Below are 22201 nucleotides of genomic sequence, written 5' to 3'. Positions count from 1 at the left end.
CTTTTTTTTTTGGTGGAGTACCAGGTGTTGATGGGAGAACACACAGAGATCAACTTATCACATCTAAGCAGATGTGATAAATTGATACCCAGTCGATCAATTGCTGCACCACAGATCCCTAGTACAGTGGAGACAAGCTCTGAGTGGCAATAACCCTGTGTAAGCTTCCAATGCCAGAATGCTATCACTCAGTCAGGGATCAATTCAGAGTAGGTAAATCTACAGTGGGGGCTACTGTGATCAAGTTGCCAAGGCAATATATCCACTTATTGGAAGAATAGTGACTCTGGGAAATGTGCAGAACTTTGCTATGTTGGGATTATGGTGGGGTAAAAAACAGAATGCATATCCCTATCTTGACATCAGACCACCTTGCCAAAGAGTACACAAACCACAAGGGGTACTTCTCAATGATGTTGCAAGCATTGGTGGATCGTAAGGGCTGTCTCACCAACACCAACATGAAGTGGAAATGTATGACGTGCACATCTTTAGGAACTCCGATCTCTTCAGAAAGCTGCAAGATGGAACTTTCTTCCCAGACTGGAAAATTATCTTTGGTGACACTGAAATGATATTCTGGAAGAGCTAACTTACTCCTTGCTCCCATGACTCATGAAGCTGTACACAGGCAGCCTGGACAGCACTAAGGAGCAGGTCAACTACAGGTGGGCAGTGCCGTTATTGACTAAGTTAGATCTCAGAGAAAGCAACATTCTCATTGTTGTTGCTGCTTACTATGTGCTGGTAATATCTGTGAAAGTATGGGAGAAAAGTTTCTGGTGTGGTGGGGAGTTGAGGCAGATCGCTTGGTGGCCAATTATGAGAAGCCATACACCAGGGAAATATGAAGAGCACATCGAAGAACACTGCACATCAGAGAGGCTCTGTAAACCAGTTTTATGAATGACCAGACAATGATGTGAGAGTTATGTGTGCTGATCATTACTATGTTGTCCCTTGTTATACATATATGACCTTGTAAAACAACATCCCTCCTCCCCCCAAAATGCAGTTGGTACAGTGTATAAAGATTCTACTGCTTTGAAATCGTGCACTTTTATTTAGGCTACACAGTTAACACAAGCATCACTGAATAGAAAAGGAGTTGCGGACATAACAAGATTCTGGGTATGTCTACACTAGCCCCCTAGTTCGATCTAGAGAGGCTAATGAGGGCGACCGAAATTGCAAATGAAGCATGGGATTTAAATATCCCGCGCATCATTAGCATGTTCCCAGCCAGTTGCCATTTTTTAAATTGATTAGCCCGAAGTAACAGGTGGTAGTGAAACGGGATTCCGAATTAAAGCCCTAAATTGAATTAACAGTTATTCCTCCTGGAATGAGGTTTAACAGCTAATTCAATTTGGGGCTTTAATTTGGAATCCCATTTCACTGCCGCGTGTAGACACGGGCAGCTTCTTTGGGCTAGTCAATTTAAAAAATGGCGACCGGCCGGGAACATGCTAATGAAGCACGGGATTGCAATTTCGGTAGCCCTCATTAGCCTCACTAGATTGAACTGGGGGCTAGTGTAGACATACCCTCTGATAACATCAGGAAGGAGGAAGCACAAGGACACATTGTTTATTATAATTGCCCTGGGTAGCAATCAAAGCTGTGAGAATGACAGATTTCTCCACCATGAGCCATCCCTTGGAGCTGAGAGAAAGGCTTTCCAGACATTCCTCCTTCCCCCATAGTCTAGGGCACGAAGGGTAGCTATGACATAAACTTCAAAGAATTGCAAAGCATTCCAGTGGCGATTTAAAGGGCCCAGCGCTCCAGATGCCATTGCTGCCTTCGCAGTGGTGGCTTGAAGCCTCGCACTATTTTAAATTGCTGGGCCCAGGACAACTGCTCCCTTTACGCCACCTACTGGCAGACCTGACTGTGGGACACATCTCCGAGGCCAAAGCCATCAAATTGAACTGCACTGTGAGCACACTACCCCAAATTTGACCTTGGAAGGTTGAATTTATCACTACTCCTTTCATCAAGGCCGAGTACAGCAGTCGAATTTAAAAGCCCTTAAGGTTGGCGGAAGAGGCGTGGCAGTGTAGACACATTCATTATAAAATCAACCTAATGCAGCTTACTTTGACCTAAACTCAAAGTGCAGATGAAGCAAAATGCAGGACTATGTAGCACTTTAAAGACTAACAAGATGGTTTATTAGATGATGAGCTTTCGTGGGCCAGACCCACTTCCTCAGATCAAATAGTGGAAGAAAATAGTCACAACCATATATACCAAAGGATACAATTAAAAAAAATGAACACATATGAAAAGGACAAATCACATTTCAGAACAGAAGGCGGATGCGGGGGGGGGGAGGGGAAGGAACGAAGGTAAGTGTCTGTGAGTTAATGATATTAGAGGTGTGGAAAGTTAGATGTCTGTGAGCTAATGGTATTAGAGGTGATAATTGAGGAAGCTATCCTGGTAATGGGTAAGATAGTTGGGGTCTTTGTTCAATCCGCCCCCCATCGAATTTTAACATCAATGACAGTTCAGAGGATTCCCTTTCAAGTGCAGATGTAAAAGGTCTTTGTAGAAGAACGCAGGTGGTGAAGTCGTTGAGACAGTATCCTTTCTGGTTGAAATGGCAAGAAATTGTTTTTTCTTTGTGATCTTGTCTGATATCTGTTTTGTGGGCATTAATCCTTTGGCGAAGTGTCTGAGACGTTTGTCCAATGTACATAGCAGACGGACACTTTCGGCACATGATAGCATAAATTATATTTCTGGATGCGCAGGAATATGTGTTCTTGATCTTATAACTCACTTGGTTAGGTCCAATAATGGTATCAGCAGAATGAATATGTGGACAAAGCTGGCAACGGGGTTTGTTGCAAGGGAAGGTACCAGGGTTGGTATTAGTTTGGTATGTCCTGTGGTTGTTGGTAAGAATCATCTTGAGGTTAGGTGGTTGTCTATAGGAGACTATGGGTCTGTCTCCCAGAGCCTCTTGGAGTATGGTATCCTGTTCCAGTATAGGCTGTAGTTTATTGATAATGTGTTGGACAGGTTTAAGTTGGGGGTTGTAGGTGATGACAAGTGGTGTTCTATTGTTGGTTTTCTTGGGTCTGTCTTGAAGTAGATGGTTTCTAGGTATTCTTCTGGCTCTTTCAATTTGCTTTTTTATTTCTCCAGGTGGGTAGTTGAGATTTATAAATGCTTGGTAGAGATCCTGAAGCTTCTGGTCCCTGTCAGTGGGATTAGAGCACATGCGGTTGTATCGAAGGGCTTGGCTATAGACGATAGATCGTATGGTGTGTTCTGGATGGGAGCTGGAAGCATGTACGTAACTGTATGAGTCAGTGGGTTTTCTGTAGAGAGTGGTGTCTAATTTTCCATTGTTGATTTGTACTGTGGTGTCCAGGAAGTGGACCTCTCGTGTAGAATGGTCCAGGCTGAGGCTGATGGTGGGGTGTAGGTTGTTAAATCTCTGTGGAATATCTCCAGTGTTTCTTGGCCATGCGTCCAGATCATAAAAATGTCATCGATGTAGCATAAGTAGAGAAGGGGTGAGAGGGGACGGGAGTTGAGGAAACGTTGTTCTAGGTCAGCCATAAAGATGTTAGCATACTGTGGGGCCATGCGTGTACCCATGGCTGTGCCGCAGATCTGGAGGTATAAGTTGTTCTCAAACTGGAAATAATTGTGGGTCAGAACAAAGTTACATAGGTCTGCTATCAGGTTGGCAGTGGTGTCCTCTGGGATAGTGTTTCTAATTGCTTGTAATCCGTCTTCATGTGGGATGATGGTGTATAGAGCTTCTACATCCATGGTGGCAAGGATGGTGTTATTGGGGAGGTTATCGATGTTTTGTAGTTTCCTTAGGAAGTCAGTAGTGTCTCGGAGATAGCTGGGGGTGTTGGTTGCGAAGGGTTTGAGAAGAGAGTCTACATAGCTGGATAGACCAGTAGTGAGCGTGCCAATACCAGAGATGATGGGACGTCCAGGGTGTCCAGGTTTGTGGATCTTGGGAAGCAGATAGAACAATCCTGGTCGGGGGTCAGAAGGTGTTTCTGTGAAACTACACTGTCTCCTTAAAAGCCTCCCCACAGCTACTCGGGAACAAATCCACACAGAAACACCTTCTGACCCCCAACCAGGATTGTTCTATCTGCTTCCCAAGATCCATAAACCTGGACACCCCGGACGTCCCATCATCTCTGGTATTGGCACGCTCACTACTGATCTATCCTGGACACTCTCCGGGGGGGCGGATTGAACAAAGACCCCAACTATCTTACCCATTACCAGCATAGCTTCCCCAATTATCACCTCTAATACCATTAGCTCACAGACATCTAACTTTCCACACCACTAATATCATTAACTCACAGACACTTACCTTCCTTCCTTCCCCTCCCCCCGCATCCGCCTTCTGTTCTGAAATGTGATTTGTCCTTTTCATATGTGTTCATTTTTTTTAATTGTATCCTTCGGTATATATGGTTGTGACTATTTTCTTCCGCTATTTGATCTGAGGAAGTGGGTCTGGCCCACGAAAGCTCATCATCTAATAAATCATCTTGTTAGTCTTTAAAGTGCTACATAGTCCTGCATTTTCCTTCAGCTATACCAGACTAACACGGCTACATTTCTATTACTATTCAAAGTGTAGATGTGGCTGTATTTTTGCTGTGGACAAGGCAGCCACTGAGGAACCTTCAGACCTGGGTTTCAGGTCAATGGATCCTCACAGCAGGAGTCCTGTAGAAAATGGCTTCATGCACTATAAAGGCCTGATTTATTCCCTGTACACTGTCCATCTTGCACACTACATGAGGCATGGATTCTGTGCAAAAATACCATGAGATCATGTAATTAAAGACATAATGCATATATAGAAGGAGGCTGAATTTCGGTTATATAGGCAACCCTAATTTTGACTGTTTGGTCCACATCACTAAAGGTACTGAGATGCCTAACACCGATTAATTTCAATGGGAGTTAGGTATCTAAATATCTTTGAAGATCTGGGGCTTCTTCCAAATGTTTGATTTTGCAACCTAATGTTATTTTAATGTAGTTTTCCCCCAATCTAATAATAGATTAGTTTGAAACACAAGAAAAAGCTTTGAGGGGAAACTTTTACTGCTACTGCATGAGGTGATCCTGTTGTGTGGATAAATAATGGACTTCATTGTCCATATTTCTCAATCTGGCATCTTTTATGAGTTAAAAAACTTAAAGAAAAAATGGAATATGAATATTTTAAAATATATGCTTATTAAAGATATGAACCACAAAACTTTGCTGATACTTTATGTTAGAAGTTTCTATTTAGCAAGCTGGAGTAAAGTGTACATACTTTGAAATTCTGAGCTTTTATAACCAAATCCCAAAGTTTTGCTGCTTCCAAGTGTCTTGGTAGTTCTGTAAGCTGTTTTAACTTGAAACCTGGGTATCTATAATTCTAAAAGGAAAAATGATTAATTCTTAATTATTGCACTCCTGATATATTCTCAGAAGAGAGAGAGAGAGAGAGGGAGAGAGAGAGAGAGAGACTATCTCTTCAAATATATCCACAATATTTTTTTCTAAACTGAAACTGAAGACAGTTACCCTACAATGGAAATGTTCCATTGTTGGGAGTCCAATTTTTTTCAGTAGCATTTTCTTTACCAATTGCTTTCTTTGATGGCCCAGAGTCAGGGTATGTCTGCACTGCAGAGTTTTTCTGGAAAAATGGCCATTTTTCCAGAAGAATTACACTTACGTCCACACTGCAATTGAATTCTTTCAACAGAAAGTCGAAAGAATGCAGGGGTTTTTCTGACAGTGGTAAACCTCTTTCTATGAGGAATAATCCTTTTTCCGAAAGAGCTCTTTCAGAAAAAGGCATGTGTGGACAGGGAAGAGGGGGTTGTTTTTTTTCAAAAGAAGAGGCTTCCAGTAAAAAGCACAGGTGCCCTCGTGGCCACTCCGTCCATAGTAATCACAACTTAAATGCAAGATAGCATCCAATCAATGTGGACATTATCTTTCGAAAAAGCAGATCGCATTTTCTGTGTGGACACTCTCTTTCGAAAGAAGTTTTTCTGGAAGATCTCTTCTGGAAAAGCTTCTCCTGAAAGAAGCCTACAGTCTAGACATAGCCTCAGTAAGAGGTCCAGTTATCGATCATTCAAGGTACATCAAGGAATTGTTCCCTGATCATTAGTAAATATTTTGCCTTTATGTACTTGTCTCAAAATTATTTAGTGTGAAACTCCAGTCAAGGTGTTTTGCTTTGTTTTTATATTTAAGTCAGCAATATTTTCTACTTCTCAGACTCTGCCTTCATTTCCATGATATTGCAGTCATTCTGTTAATTGTGTAGCAAATGCATAGCAGATAGTGTCCCAGCAGAGTCCATGGCTGTAGTTAAAAAAAAATCTCCTTCTGCATGACATCACCTTGTATAATTGGAATATGATGTATGATTTTCATTTTACGCCAGGAAGTGGGTCGGTTTATATTTCAGAGCACAGAAAGCAAAATAAAATTAATAAAAATGCTTAGCATTTATAAATGTGTTCGGATCTATGCAGATATTACCACTCTATTTGATAATACCACTCTTGTGAGATAAGTGGGTCCTGATCTAGTGATGTCAGTAAAATTACTTATGCAATGCATAGGAGCGTCTTTTGGCTCTTTACTTTAGGGAAGTCTCAAAAAAACCACAGAACCTGATTTGCTATTTTTCTTACCTTAATTAGCTCATTAATGAATTATGATAGAAATTTACATCTGTTTTTATTTCATATTATTTCCATGAAATTTGCTCAGTTAATATTTTAGTGCTCAGTTCCACAATACTGACACCTATTACTAACTTTACTTATGCAAATAATTACATTGATGCCTCTAATGTAGGGGTGGGCAATAGCATGGCAGTAGTCCTTTAGGGTTAGCCCCAGGCGGGCCACCACCGCTATATTTACCTGCACAGCCGCAGGTACCAGCAATCGCAACTTCTGTTGGCCATGGATTCCTGGTGAATAGGAGCAGTGGGAATCAGCGCAGACTGAGACATCACTTCCTACAGCTCACATTGACTGGGAACAACAATCCATGGCCAATAGGAGCTGCAATTGCCAGTACCTGCAGTCATGCAGGTAAATATAGTGATGGGGGCCTGCTAGGAGCTAACCCTAGCAAATTAGATCCGGCCACTGGGCCAGTATTTGACCACTCCTGTTCTAATGGAAGATGTCGTAATCTTTGGCCCAGTGGTCCCTTGTAGCCAGATTTGGTTAAAGGATCCTTTAACTTATGGCAGAAGCAGACTTAGGGGGCTGGAGAAAATATTCTGGGGGCAGGGTGGCTCAGCAGGGGCATATCTATGAGTGGGCCTAGGTGGGCTCACCCAGTTAGCACCCAATTAAGTCCATCATACTAGTAGTGAAGGGGCTCCTTCTGGCAGAGAGAGATTTCTGGGAGACTGAGTGGCTACAAGTAGCCCCAAACAGCCATAGGAATCAGGACAATTTAAAACTGACACACAGCCACCTTTGCTTCCTCCATAGATCCCTCGTTAAACACAGATTGGAAAAATCCAAAAATTAGGCCCCAAGTATTCATATATGACATGTCAATTAAATCAACACATTCATAGAACCTTGCAAATCTCAGATATCCGCTTTTTATCCATGGGTGTCCACAGCTCACTTTTGCAGATATAGATGCAAATGTAGAGACAAATTTTGTATCTAGAACACTACACATTTGAAAATAACTGCTTTATATCTGTGGGTATACACATACACAGATGTCAATGACATATACATGCTCACTTATGCAGACATAGATGTGGGTGCAGATACAAATTTTGTATCCATGCAGGGCTCTACACATTCATACCACAATTGGATTTTCCAGTATGTGGTATATCTAAATGTACATAATTAATAAAAATAAGATTGGATCTTTATATATATATCTATATATATATATCTATATCTATATATTTATAGGATCATTGGATCATTATATATATGACCTAATTCTGTATTCCTTTATTTCCCTAAATTGTCATTGATTTACATACTATTGGTTTGATTTAATACTGCAATCTACTTTATGATATGTTTAGCAAATATACCTTAACATTTTTTCTGCTTGATTCCTCACTGATGTTTTTATCGACCTAAAAAATATTTTAAACAAACCATTCAAAAGTAATATTAAATGTACTTCTTACCATGAATTAAACATTTTGTATTCTCAGACAAAGGGAAATACTTTCAGCTAAGTCAGGAATTAAAACAGTCTAAATATAACTTCAACTTGAAAAATATGACTGTAGGAGTTAATTGCAGAAGAACTTTGTACGTGCAAGTTTAGGAGTGGCGAGGCCTGCATTCTTTCCCCCCTTTCCCTTTCCCCTATATCTAATGAGCCAGAAGCAAGTCTTTGGGAACATACACCATTTAAGATAAGCATTGTTGCCAGTATAGCAAGAACAAGTATAAGATAAAGGGAAAGGACAAGAATGCATAAACAATTCTGTTTACCCTAACATACTGATCATGTAAACAAGGCCAAAGAACAAGTAGAACTAGATCAGAACCAGATCAATAACTAACAGCTGAGCCCTACATCAGCACGTAATGAGTAACCCCTGGAAATTTCCAAACTGAAAAACAAGGCAAGAGAACTGTATTTAAGGCTGCACCAAAGCACAGCAATTTGGACCTCATCGATGGGCTTTGGGTACCGGCGCCTTAGAAGCTGAGACAACCTCCCACTTCGTCTGCAGCCAACTTGGGATCCCCAGCTAGAAGGAAGGGACATAAGATATGCCACTTCTTTGTTATGTTGCCCTTCTAGTGAAGGGGTGCAGCTGTTAGCTGTCAGGAAATAACTGCTTGTGTTTGACAGATACCTGCGTAGCGTTTTTTGTACTTTGAGAACCCAGTGTCGGACCTGAGACTTACTCTTGCCAGCAACAATGACATGCGGCATTCAAAAGCCTTAGGTCTATCTTATCTATACTACAAAATATTATCTGACAATATAAAACATGATCATATTTTTGAGTAGTTTTATCTATGTAATCATATAGGGCAGGCCACAATCTCTGTCTGAAATGCATGACAGAAGCTCCTTTGAAAAATTAGGTCTTTACCAGTATTCCCTGAAAGATTTTCCATCCACGATGGGAGTGAGTTTAATCTTGTGCACCAATATTGATGCCATGTGCATTTGTTTGGATGTGTGCCACTGGGGGAGAGACCTAACTGCCATGGCTGGCTTGGCCCCTGGCCTTCCTCCAAGAAACCGACCGTGGAAGTGGGCTGAGAGACTGCGATCTGCGTGGACTGCGCTGCCCTGGCCCTCCTCCGGCAGCCAGAGGATGGTCAAGAGGTTTAGGCTGGCTGCAGCCAGGACGGGAGGGGCTCAGAGGCCTGGGATGGCTGCGGCCCCAGCCCGCCCCTTCTAGGTGTCTGTGGGGAGAGCTGGGCCTGCCTAACCCCAGAGACGGGGCTTGGCGAGCGTAGCGAACAGGGGTCAAAACACCCCAATGTGTGTATATAAAATTTAATTATGTTAGAAAAAATATTAAAAACTGGATATTTAAAAATGTGCTTGACCCTGCACCCACTCACCCAGAAAACCACCCAGTTTGCTGGCTGCTGCCCCCATCACACACTATGCATGCCCCTCTACCTGTGCCCCCATCAGGGCCACACACAGCCACCTGGTACCAGGATAGGCCTGGCTAACTGCGTACTCCCACACATGCAAGAGAGTTACTCACCCTGTTCAGTAACAGGGGTTCTTCGAGATGTGTGTCCCTGTGAGTGTTCCTCATGCTGGCAACTGGAGATGTTTTCAGCAGCATCCTGCTGTGCCGTATCCATGCCTTGGCACCTCCTTGTGCCATTGGTGTCTGCTAGGCACGCACACGGCACGGCCCCCTTCCTTCCTTCTCTACCCTTGCCACTAGACCAGAAGGCTCCAAAGCAGGGGAAGGTGGGAGGGTAGTGGAGCACCCATAGGGACACACATCTCGAAGAACTCCCATTATTGAACAGGTGAGTAACTCCCTTTTCTTCTTCAAGTGATGTCCCTGTGGCTGTGTCTAGACTATACCTCCGTTTCAAAAAAAAAGCGGTGGTCATGTTTATGCTAATGAAGTGCAGGATATTTAAATCCCTGCTTCATTAGCAATTTCAACGTGCCTAATCTACATCTCTCTGTCGACAGAGAGGTGTAGTCTAGACGTACCTTGTGGGTGCTCCGCTCTGGGTGACTACAAAGCATTAGTCACTACAAAGCATGAATCATAGAAGTGGGTTTGGAGCCCTGCCACTGTCACTGAGAATAACACCACTTGTGCGACAGCCATAGATGACAGAAGTAAACAAGTAGTGTTTTGCAAACGTGTGGTCAGATGACCAGATGGCTGCCTTGCAAATGTCCTCTAGAGGCACATTTTTGAGAAAAGCAGTCGTGGAGGCCATGGCCCAGTGATAGTGGGTGATGATAGTGTCTGGTGGTTGTTTGTCATGGATAGTATAATGTGTGTGAATACATGATGACATCCACTTGGAAATCCTCTGGGAGGAGACCACTTGGCCCTTGGAATGCTTGGCAAAGGATAGGAAGAGTCTGGGCATTATTCTCCGTGATTTTGTTTGATCTATGTAGAATGTAACTGCTCAGCGGACTTCAAGGGTATGTATGCCATGCAGCTTGGGATGGATCAGCAAGAGGCTCGGGAAAGAACACAGGTATGTGTATGGGTTTGTTAATGTGAAAGAGAGAGGGGACCTTTGGGAGGAATTTGGGGTGCAGCGGAAGGATTACTCTGTCCTTAGTAAATACTGGGGGGGGGGGGGAGGAGAGGTCTGCCATTAATGCAGCAAGCTCCCCCACTCTCCTGCTGGAGGTTCTGGTCACCAGAAAGGTGACTTTCATGGACAAGTGCAACTTGCTCATGGTTATTAGAGGCTCGAAGGGTGGCTTAGTCAAACCCTTAAGGATGTTACTAAGGTCCCAAATGGGGACTGGAGGCCAAACCTACGGGAAAGTATTTTGGAGACTGGTAAAGAATTGTCTGGTGATTGGGTCTGAATAGAAAGAGTTGCCGTCAGTGGTTTGATGAAAGGCTGCTATTGCCACTGCGTGTACCTTTACCGTATTAAAATATAGGCCCGACCAGCTTAGTTCCAACAGATAGTCTAATATGAGGGGGATAGGTGTGGTATCAGGAGGCATGGGATGACTGTGTCTGAGCCACTGGGAGAATCTAGTCCACTTGTAAAGGTAAGATTTCCTGGTGGACTCTCTCCTGCTGTTGATTAATATCTGCTTCACTCGCTCTGAGCAGGTGTTTTCAGCATTCTGGAACCATAAAGGAGCCACGTGTGGTGGTGGAGTTTGTGTGGTTCCGGATGGAGAACTGTGCCGTGATGTTGAGGGAGAAGATTGCATTGTGGGGGAAAGGTGTACGAATCTGCTATTGCCAATCTGTACAGGTAAGGGAATCATGTTTGTCTCAACCAGGCTGGTGCGATGAGGATAACAAAGGCTCATTCTATTCTGATCTTGGTGATAACCTTGTGGAGCAAGGTGAGTGGTGGGAAAGCATAAAACAAAGGTGCATCCCATTTGAGGGAAAAAGCATCTCCCAGAGAACCCTTCCGCAGGGCTCCTCTGGGGCAATAAAGGTGATACTTGTGGTTAACTCTGGTTGCAAAGAGGTTGTCCCCATCAAATTAAAACATGTTTGAGGGCTTGGGCATCTATCTCCCATTTGTGATGGTCGTGAAAATTGAGGCTGAGAGTGTCCACCATAACACTGAGTACCCCAGGGATGTACGTGGCTATGTGGGTAATTTGGTGTGCAAGGCACCAGTTCTATAATTTGAGGGCTTCCATACAGAGGAAGGGTGACCTGGCCCCACCCTGTCCATTGATATAATACATGCAAGTTGTGTTTTCTGTCATGATATTGTCTTGTGCACTATGTGGTGCAGAAAGTGGAGGTATGCACAGCACACAGTCCCAAGTTCTAGGAGATTGATGTAGAGTGTTTGTTCACTGAAAGACTTGTACGGTGAGGGGCCCAAGATGAGCCCCTGATCCATAAGAAATTGTGACTGTGGGGGGCGGCTGATGAAATGGTATGCCCCATAGAACATTGTGTGGATGTGTCCACCATTCCAGTAAACTGAGGACACGTGGTGGGATAGTGACCATCATAGAAAGGGGGTCCCGGGAATAGGTGTAAAGTGTGGTCAGCCAGGACTTGAGGCACCTCATGAGTAGCCTAGCTGTTTGGACCACATAGTGGTGGCAGCCATGTGGCCTAGGATCTTGAGGCATTCACGGACCGTTGTAGTGGAGGTCACATGTGCCGCCATTATGAGGTTGTGAAGGGCTTTGAATCTGCATGGAGAAAGCTGACCTGCCTGTGACAGTGTCAATGTGTACTCCTATAAATTCTACAGTTTGAGTAGGCTGGACTGTGGACTTCTGGTAGTTTATATGGAAATAGAGATGAAGTAGAAGGTCCGTGGTGATATTGACCATGTGTTGCATTTCCTGGAAGGATGTGCCTTTTATGAGACAATTGTCCAGGTATCAGAATATTATGACTCTCTTACGGCGTAGGAATGACACCACAATGGCTAGAGTTTTGAAAGAAAAACCTTTTGAAAAACCAGGTTGAAAGCCTGAAAGGGAGCACTCGATATTGGTAATGTTGGCTTCCCACTGTAAATCATAGAAAACGATTGCGGGCAGGATGTATCAAAATAAGTATCCTCAAGGTAAACTAGGCAAATATAACTTAGATAGGGCCACGATAAGGTGGGTGCATAATTGGCTGGATAACCGTAGTCAGAGAGTTGTTGTTAACGGTGCTAAATCCTGCTGGAAAGGGATAACAAGTGGAGTTCCTCAAGGGTCTGTTTTGGGACCCGTACTGTTCAATATCTTCATCAATGATGTAGATATTGGGATAGAGAGTACGCTTATTAAGTTTGCAGATGATACCAAACTGGGTGGGGTTGCAACTTCTTTGGAGGATAGGGACATAATTCAAAATGACCTTAGCAAGTTAGAGAAATGGTCAGAGGTAAACAGGATGAGGTTTAATAAAGAGAAATGCAAAGTGCTCCACTTAGGAAGGAACAATCAGTTCCATACATACAAGAAGGGAAGCGACTGTCTAGGAAGGCGCAAGGCGGAAAGAGATCTAGGGGTCATAGTGGACCACAAGTTGAATATGAGTCAACAGTGTGATGCTGTTGCAAAAAAAGCAAATATGATTCTAGGTTGTATCAACAGGTGTGTTGTAAGCAAAACTCGTGAAGTCATTCTGCCGCTCTACTCTGCACTAGTTAGGCCTCAGCTGGAGTATTGTGTCCAGTTCTGGGCGCCACATTTCAAGAAAGATGTGGAGAAATTGGAAAGGGTACAGAGAAGAGCGACAAGAATGATTAAAGGTTTAGAGAACATGACCTATGAAGCCAGGCTTCATGAACTGGGCTTGTTTAGTTTGGAAAAAAGAAGATTAAGGGGGGACATGATAGCGGTTTTCAAATATCTAAAAGGGTGTCACAAGGAGGAAGGAGAAAATTTGTTCCTCTTGGTTTCTGAGGACAGGACAAGGAGTAATGGACTTAAAGTGCAGCAGGGGAGGTTTAGATTGGACATTAGGAAAAAATTCCTAACTGTCAGGGTGGTCAAATATTGGAATAAATTGCCAAGGGAGGTGGTGGAATCTCCCTCTCTGGAGATATTTAAGAACAGGTTAGATAGACATCTGTCAGGGATGGTGTAGACGGAGCTTGGTCCTGCCTTGAGGGCGGGGGGCTGGACTCGATGACCTCTCGAGGTCCCTTCCAGTCCTATTATTCTATGATTCTATGATTCTAAGGTCGAGAGACGACAGCCAGCCTCCTTGATCTAGTGCTGGAATCATTGTTTCTAGTGTCACCATCTTGAAACGTTGGTATGTGAAGTATTTGTTGAGACTCCTTGAATCCAAAATGCGTCTCCACCCACCATTCTTCCTCTGAGTTAGGAAGAATGTTGAGTAAAACCCTCTCCCTAGGAAAGCCATTGATACTGGCTCTATCACAGCTATTTTTAGGAGGTGGAGGACCACTTGCTGAAGGAGAGTCTCATGAGAGGGGTCCCTGAAGAGGGATGGGAAGGGAGGGTGGGTAGGAGGAAGAGAAATAAAGGGGATGGAGTAACCAATTTTGATGAGATCCAATATCCATCAGTCTGATGTTATTTGTAACCCATTGGTGTAAAAAGGGCCACAAGCGGTGGTTGAACTGTAGCTGTCTGGTTGGTGGTATGTCAGCAGTGGCGGTGTCTTTCTGGCTCTCAACCAAACATTCAAATCTGCTGCTTTGATGAAAGATAGGGATGTTGAGGGTTGCCGTTGTTGGCACTGAGGTCTACAACGTTGAGGCTTGTGTTTTTGGTGAAAGTCATATCTGCACTGTGGTCGGTATGTTTCTCTGGGCCTTCTGTAGATGTTATATCTTGATCTCTTGAAAGAAAGCGTGTACAGGCCCAGAGTCTGGAGGGTCGCACGGGATTCTGTTTTCACTGCAAATAGGCTGGTCTTGTTGAAGGGAAGGTCTTCGACTTTCTGCTGAAGGTCTCTAGGTAGCCCAGACAGTCTCCGCATAGCGATAGGTGAAGCTGTGATCCAGGCAGCAGTGTCGGCCACATCCACGGTAGACTGTAATGCCATGTGGGAGATTGTGTGCCCTTCATGCAAGACACTGAGCAAAATTGGCCTTTTGTGCTCTGGGAGAAACTGTAAGAGTTCCTGGAGTTTAGAATAGTTGGAGTAATCATAATTAGCTAGCACAGCAGTGTAATTTGCTGCTCTAAGAATCAAGGTAGCTGAAGAATAGACTTTGCGCCCCATAATGTCCATCTGTTTATGGTCCTTGTCCTGTGGAGTGGACCTTATGTTGAGCTGTTTTGCCCTGTGTCTGACCGAGTTGACTACTAATGTATTTGGGGGAGGGTGTGTAAAGAGGAAGTTCATGCCTTTAAGTGTTATAAAATATTTGCGGTCAGCCCTCTTATTGGTGGGGGTAATGGACACTGGGGTTTGCCAGATGTTATTGATGGGGTCCATAATGGCTTCGTCCACCAGGAGGGCGATCCTGGAGGATGTGGGGGGCTGTAAGGTATGCAAGAGGCGATATGGTTTCTCTTGGAATTCCTGCAGGTCCCATTCTTTGCGTCAGAGATACTTTTTTAAAAAGTTCTTGGAACTGTTTAGAGTTGTCGGATGGAGGTAGGGTGGTAGAAATGATAGCCTCGTCTGGCAAAGAGGAGTTGCATAGGAGGGACCTGTCTTCCCCCTCAGATAGAGAATCATCCAAGTCAGACTGAATGGGCTCTGGAGAGTTTGGTGCTGTAGCCGATGGTGTGGGTTGGGGGGACTGAGGTGGTCTTTTCAATGTTGTTGATGGAGCCATGTGATGGCCCCTATGAGAAGACCCTGACTCTCAGGGATGCCACTGTCCTGGGTAGGAGGGTGGTGGGTATGATAGTGATGTACCAATGGGGGGTGGAGGCAGGTAAGCAAGACTCCCAAGGGGGGGTACCGCTGAGTTGGACTGGAGTGCTGAGATGAGAAGTGGCTGTTTGGCTCCATGCTGGCTTCACTGTGGAAGATTGATGGGACTGGTGATCTCTGAGAGGGTATGTCTACGCTACAAAGTTAGTTCGAACTAACGGACATTAGTTCGAACTAACTTTCATAGGTGCTACATTAGCGCTCCGTTAGTTCGAACTTAATTCGAACTAACGGAGCGCTTAGTTCGAACTAGGTAAACCTCATTTTACGAGGATTAAGCCTAGTTCGAACTAACTAGTTTGAATTAAGGGCTGTGTAGACCCTTAATTCGAACTAGTGGGAGGCTAGCCCTTCCCAGCTTGCCCTGGTGGCCACTCTGGCCAACACCAGGCAAACTTGATAGACCCCGGGGCAGAGGGACCGCTCCAGGAGACGGAGGAGGAGGAGGAGGGCTCCGAGAGCCAGGAGCCTGCCGGCAGCCTGCCCAGGACCTGGGACCCCCGAGGCACCCCACAGAGCCGCTTGCCTGTGTCGTCCGAGGCCGGGGAGGCGTCCACCTGTGAGTACCATCATGCTCCCCTTATGTGTACGGGGGGTGGGGCGAGAGGGAGCCCCGGGACCATGCGCCTGGGCCTTGCCCACCACGGAGCAGCAGCTGGGGATCCTGCAGGGGCCCTGGCCTTGCAGAGGGGAGCTGGGTTTCACACACCTGGGCCCCTGGGGTAATTGACCGCTGTTCTAGTTGCACCACAGCCGCAGCACCTGGGCCTGCAGGGCGCACCACCCCGCCTGCAGCAGCCGCCCGCGCCCGGGCCAGCAGGAGAGCCAGGAACCAGGAGGACTACCAGAGGCGGCACCTCCAGTTCCTGGAGCAACAGCTCCGTCTCCAGGACCACTGGGTCCAGGAGGACCTGAGGCTGCACCAGAGGAGTTTGGAGGCCCTGGAGGAGCAGGGCCATGCCCTGCGAGGCCACCTCCAGAGCCTGCTCGACCGCTTCCCAATTCCTCCTGCTCCTGCTCCCCCTGCTCCCCTCCTGCTCCCCCTGCTCCCCCTCCTGCTCCCGCTCCTGCTTCCTCCACACCCCCCGTCCCTCCTGCCCCACCCTCCACAACCATTCCCCACCGACGCCCCCGGACCCGCAGTGTGGCGAGACGGGAGAGGCAACCGGACTCCCACCCCTGAGCTTTTCTTTCCCTTCCTCCCTTCCCTCCCCTTCCAGCTCCCTCGTCCCAGGTTTCCCCCTCCCCTCTCCCACCCTCATTCCTCCCTCCCCCCACCCCAGTTATGTGAAATAAACAGACGTTTTTGTTTGAAAAACAGGTGTCTTTATTTTACAGTAGGTAGGGAGGGGAAAGGGGAAGGGGGGTAGGGTGGAAGAAGGCCCCAGTGGGGCATGCAAGGGAGAGGTCAGTCCTCCCCCTCCACCTGGAAGCTCTCCCGCAGGGCTTCCCGGATCCGGACGGCCCCCCGCTGGGCTTCCCGGATGGCGGCAGTGCGGGGCTGACCGTAGTGTCCAGCCATGCGGTCAGCCTCAGCCATCCAGGCTGGCAGGAAAGCCACCCCCTTTCGCTCACACAAATTGTGGAGCACACAACATGCTGCCACCACGGGAGGGATGTTGTGCTCGGCCAGGTCCAGATGGGTGAGGAGGCATCGAAAGCAGGCTTTCAGTCGCCCGAAGGCCCCCTCCACCACGATGCGGGCCCTGGTCAGCCTGGCATTGAAGGCCTGGCGGGCGGGATTGAGGTGCCCTGTGTAGGGCTTCATGAGCCAGGGCTGCAGTGGGTAGGCGGCATCCCCCACCAGGCACACGGGCATGTCCACGTCCCCGACCCTGATGTGGCGGTCGGGGAAGAAGGTCCCGGCCTGCAGCCGCTGGCACACGGAGGAGTTGCGGTACACCCAGGTGTCGTGTGCTTTGCCGGACCAGCCCACGTTAATGTCCGTGAACTGTCCCCGGTGGTCACACACGGCCTGCAGGATCACGGAGAAGTACCCCTTGCGGTTCACGTAACGGGACGCCTGGTGTTCCGGGGCACGGATGGGGATGTGCGTCCCGTCGATGGCCCCCCCGCAGTTGGGGAAGCCGAGGGCGCTGAATCCCCAGATGACGGCGTCCGGGTCGGCGAGGCGGACCACCCTGCGGAGCAGCACCCGGTTGATGGCCTTGACCACCTGCGGAGAGAGACACAGCAAAGCACCAATCAGTGGAGTGCCCGGGTGGCTGGGAGCGTACGTGCCCTGGCAGTGCCCCGCGCCCCACTCCCGGAAGCAACCCCCCTGGCGGCGTGTAGTACGGCTGGGACAGACCGACCCCTCCAGTGCGGGGCACGTTCGCCTCTTCCCGTCCCCCGTTTGTCCCTGGGGCGGCCCATCCCCTCCTCGCAGCCCCCCTCCTCCCCGGAGCAGTGGCCGACGAGTGCCATACCTGCATGAGCACCGCTCCGACGGTGGATCTCCCCACGCCGAACTGGTTCCCGACGGATCGGCAGCTGTCCGGTGTGGAGAGCTTCCAGAGGGCGATGGCCACCCGCTTCTGGAGGGGGATGGCGGGCCTCATGCGAGTGTCCCTTCTGCGCAGGGCAGGGGCGAGCCACTCGCAGAGCTCCAGGAAGGTGTCCCTCCTCATCCTGAAGTTCTGGTCCACTGTCGGTCCTCCCAGCGCTCCAGGACGATGCGGTCCCACCAGTCGGTGCTGGTGTCCAGACGCCAGATGCGGCGGGGCACGCCGGTGCCGGGGCGCCGCCGCGGCTCCTCCACGGCCCCCAGGGCGGCCAGGCGGAGAGGCAGTGGGCTGACGTGCACCAGGAGGTGCCAGGCAGCCTCGAGCCATTGGTGGCAGGCTTGCAGCAGCAAGTCCAGAAAGTGCACCAGAAGGTGCAGGGCGAGCTCTGGCTCCATGTTGCCACCTGCGGCGGCGGCCCCGAAGGGAAGCACTGACACAGACGGGCACAGAGACCAACGCTTTGCTGTCCATCGGCGAGGTTGGCAAGGAAACAGGAAAAGCTGAGAACCGGCTGTCCGGGGGGGTCCCTTTAAGCACGAGCCTCAGATAGCCTCAGACAGCAGCCACACAAAGCAACTACTGACCTGATGCCCTGCCAGAACCGGTTTCAGCCGCCCTTAAATGCTCCCCTGCGTCCAATCAGTGTGGACGCGCTAGTTCGAATTAGCAAAACGCTAATTTGAACTAGTTTTTAGTTCTAGACGCGTTAGTTCGAATTAGCTTAGTTCGAATTAACTAATTCGAACTAAGTTAGTTCGAATTAACTAATTCGAACTAAGTTAGTTCGAATTAGCGCTGTAGTGTAGACATACCCAGAGTGAATGGACCACACTGATAAGCATGGAGATTGCAGTGCTGATGAGGCCTGGATTGCAGGGCACGTACGGTGCTGTGCGCAATCTGGTGGCAGTGCAGAGGCTGAGTGTGAGGTACTCGCTACTACTGGTGCCATCAGGGATGGTGGTTTGGGAGGAGGCATCTCAGTGAGGGGTCTTTTCAGTGTTGCATTTGGTGCTGCCTCTGGTGCTAACCTGTGCCTCGCAGGTGTCCTGGATTTGGAAGGTATGGTCGGTGCCACCAGTACCGATTGGTTTTGTTTGGGCTCAGAATGGGCCCTCTTGTGTGGTACCGATGACTTAGGTGGTGCTGTGCCGGAGATGCCGACACTCACCCTCAACAAGCTGGGTACCGGGGGTGGCAATCTGGCTGGGGAAACCCAGGTATTCAACTTTGACTTGGCAGAAGAGGTAGGGGGACTAACTTTGTCCATATCTTTTGGCTTGTCTGACAGTCTAGGCCTGCATGGAGTCTTCCTGTGGTGGCTGAAGAGACTTTTCAAAAAGATACATTTTCAGCCTATTGGCACGGTTGCGGTGTGCTGTTTCTGTAAGATTGGAGCAGTGAATCAGATGGGCACTTTATGCATGAGGCATGCCCATTAGAAACAGGCATAGTATCTCAACAGGACTCACACCATTTAAAATCTGGGGATCCAGGCATAAGGAAAAAGATGAAGTCCAGGTAAACGATGAAGAAAAAGCCTGGTTTTGGGAGGGAGGGGGAGGGAGGGTTGTTTTTTTGGTATGAAGTTGGGAGGGACTCAAACTTGGAAAGATGAGGAAAACTGAGCAGAATTAACTATTTGTTGTTGTTTTTTTGTGAAAAAAGAGGCGAGAGAAAGAAGCTTCATCTGCCACTGAGAATGGTAGAGAAGGAACTTAGGAGGGCCATGGCACGCGCGCGCCTAATGGACACCAATGGTACAAGGAGGCGCCAGGGAGCATGCACGGCACAAGCAACAAGAGTGGGGCACCTATAGGGACATCACTCGAAGAAGAACATGTAGTTGTGCCCAGCCTTGCAATCTGCCCCCCCACATGTCACCAGTACAGTGTGCCAGGGCCATGCTATCTGCCCCCCAAACACAAACAGCCAGTACCTGGGCCTAGGGCCCTCAGCCCAAGCACCACTGCACAGAAACCTTTGCCCAGCCCCACATCTTGCCTTTCTCTCCCCCAACATTGCCCGAGACCTGTGTCTGACCCTGCACCTTGCCCCCCACCCGGAATTTACCTCCTACCACCACAGATGGATGGTGCTTTTGCCCCCCACCCACCTGGATTCTGTGCCATGCCACCACTGTCATTGGCCCCATTGTCTCGCCTGCTAGCCCCACTGTCTCCCCCAATTACTGCCGCTCTACCACCTAGGCTCCCACGGAGCGGCTCCAACCCTGGCCTCCAGAGCAGCCTCCTGCCACCTGTCACCCAGCTCGAGTCCTCCAGTCCTGGTTGCCAAAGCAGCCTCCTGCTGCCTGCCTCGTGGCTCCTCCAGCCCATCAGCTGGAGCAGCCTCCTGCCACTCCCCTCGTGGCTCACGACTCCTCTGGCCCATCCAACAGAGCAGCCTCCTGCCGCCCACCTCACAGCTCCTCTGGCCCCGGCTGCCAGAGCAGCCACATGCTGCCTGCTACAAAGCTATACAGCTCTGTGTAGGAGGTGGGGTGGGGAGTGGTGGAAATGTTTATAGTGTGCCTGCACAAGCGTGCAGCTTAGAGAGAACATTGGCCCTCACTATCTGAACCTGTAACAGAGTAAAAAATACTAAAATAAATACCATACCGTTGTTTTCTTCATGTTGTCTTTTTTAATTGGAAAGTCTTCTGAATCAATAAGTTGAGTATCAGTAGCTTAAAAAAAGAGAGTAAGATTTAGCAATAAAATAGTGATCACCTCTGTTTTTTCAGCTTCAAGACAAATTCAGGATCTTTACCAAACTAAGGCTCCTAACATGCAAAAACTTATGTACTTAATTTTATGAAGTGTGTAATTGAACTGACTCATCTTTGAGATTAATGGTAGGCTCAGCAGGACTCACCTTTCCTTTATGTATTCCTCATCTTCTCTTTAATAACTTCATTTTTGGAGGCTATGACTGGCTGAGGTCTCATTTTTGCTAAAAGATTTTTATGTATTTACATACATTTAAGCTCATGCATCAGATCAGAGCCTAAACTTGCTCCTTTTATTGTAAATTTGACACTGCCCACATGCATTTATAACTGGAAGTTAAGGATTACACTGCAAGGGTATGTCTACACTGCCACCTTAGTTCGAACTAGGGTGGCTAATGTAGGCATTCGAACTTGCAAATGAAGCCCGGGATTTAAATATACCGGGCTTCATTTGCATGTTCCCGGGAGCTGCCATTTTTAAATGCCCGTAGTTCGAACTACCTGTCTGCGGCTACATGCAGCATGAACTAGGTAGTTCGAATTAAAGCTCCTAATTTGAACTACCGTTAAACAGGGCATTTAAAAATGGCGGCGCCTGGGAACATGCAAATGAAGCCCGGGATATTTAAATCCCGGGCTTCATTTGCAAGTTCGAATGCCTACATTAGCCACCCTAGTTCGAACTAGGGTGGCAGTGTAGACATACCCTAACTAAACAAAATACAATGGCTTAATACACTGTGAGCAAACCGCTGTTAAGAGTCACTGCCCATGTCTAACATCTTCAGGCATATTCACCATATAAATTTAAGAAACACATCCAATTGCATCTAGTGTGTACCTATTTATTCTTTCTGAGCTGGAATGAAGAAGAGAGTGCACCCCTAGGACTTCAGAGGAGAAGTTACTTTTAAGTCGTTGACATTCTGGGGAGTTTGCTCAGCTGTGGAATTCTGTGTATTTATAGGAGTTCTTTACAATTAATTATTTTTTTACTTACAATACCAATATGAAGAAGGGAAGTATTAAACCAATTTTACAAATAGAGGATTAAGACACCGAGATATTAAGGTCTTGTCTGAATGGCAGGGTAATGCATTATGTGATTTCTAAAGTGCAATAACATGCTGTGTATTAATTGTCCATATAGACCCTGCAAATTCACATTAAAAGATTCTAGTACTCTTTTAAAGCATGAGTGTGGTGTCTACATGGATCTCTTAATGCACAAAACTTTAGTGAGCTTTAGAAATCACAACCCCACAGAGCAAATTACTCCACCATCTAGACAAATCATAAGTACTCAGAACCATGCTTAACCAAAAGATTATCCTTGGGGCATGGGGCATGAGGCATTAGTATTTAATATTTTGTCATCAATTATCA

The 22201-nt window shown here is 47.1% G+C and overlaps 1 protein-coding gene across 9 annotated transcripts in view; it reads right to left on the bottom strand.

Moving 5' to 3' along the window:
• FAM227B (family with sequence similarity 227 member B) overlaps positions 1-22201 on the bottom strand; it is a 225148-nt gene that overhangs the window by 186320 nt on the left and 16627 nt on the right. For 8 of the 9 annotated variants that reach the window (XM_075897177.1, XM_075897178.1, XM_075897176.1 and 5 more), the window contains 3 exons: positions 20703-20770; positions 8108-8152; positions 5330-5434 (listed from right to left, as the gene is read on the bottom strand). In XM_075897177.1, coding sequence (XP_075753292.1) covers positions 5330-5434; positions 8108-8152; positions 20703-20770 — 218 coding nt within the window. The remainder of the gene's footprint in view (positions 1-5329; positions 5435-8107; positions 8153-20702; positions 20771-22201) is intronic. The other variant, XM_075897182.1, reaches the window with a different exon arrangement.

The sequence above is a fragment of the Pelodiscus sinensis genome, chromosome 14 (assembly GCF_049634645.1).
Source record: "Pelodiscus sinensis isolate JC-2024 chromosome 14, ASM4963464v1, whole genome shotgun sequence".
NCBI lineage: Eukaryota > Metazoa > Chordata > Testudines > Trionychidae > Pelodiscus > Pelodiscus sinensis.
This window is presented reverse-complemented; position numbering and strand designations above follow the sequence as displayed.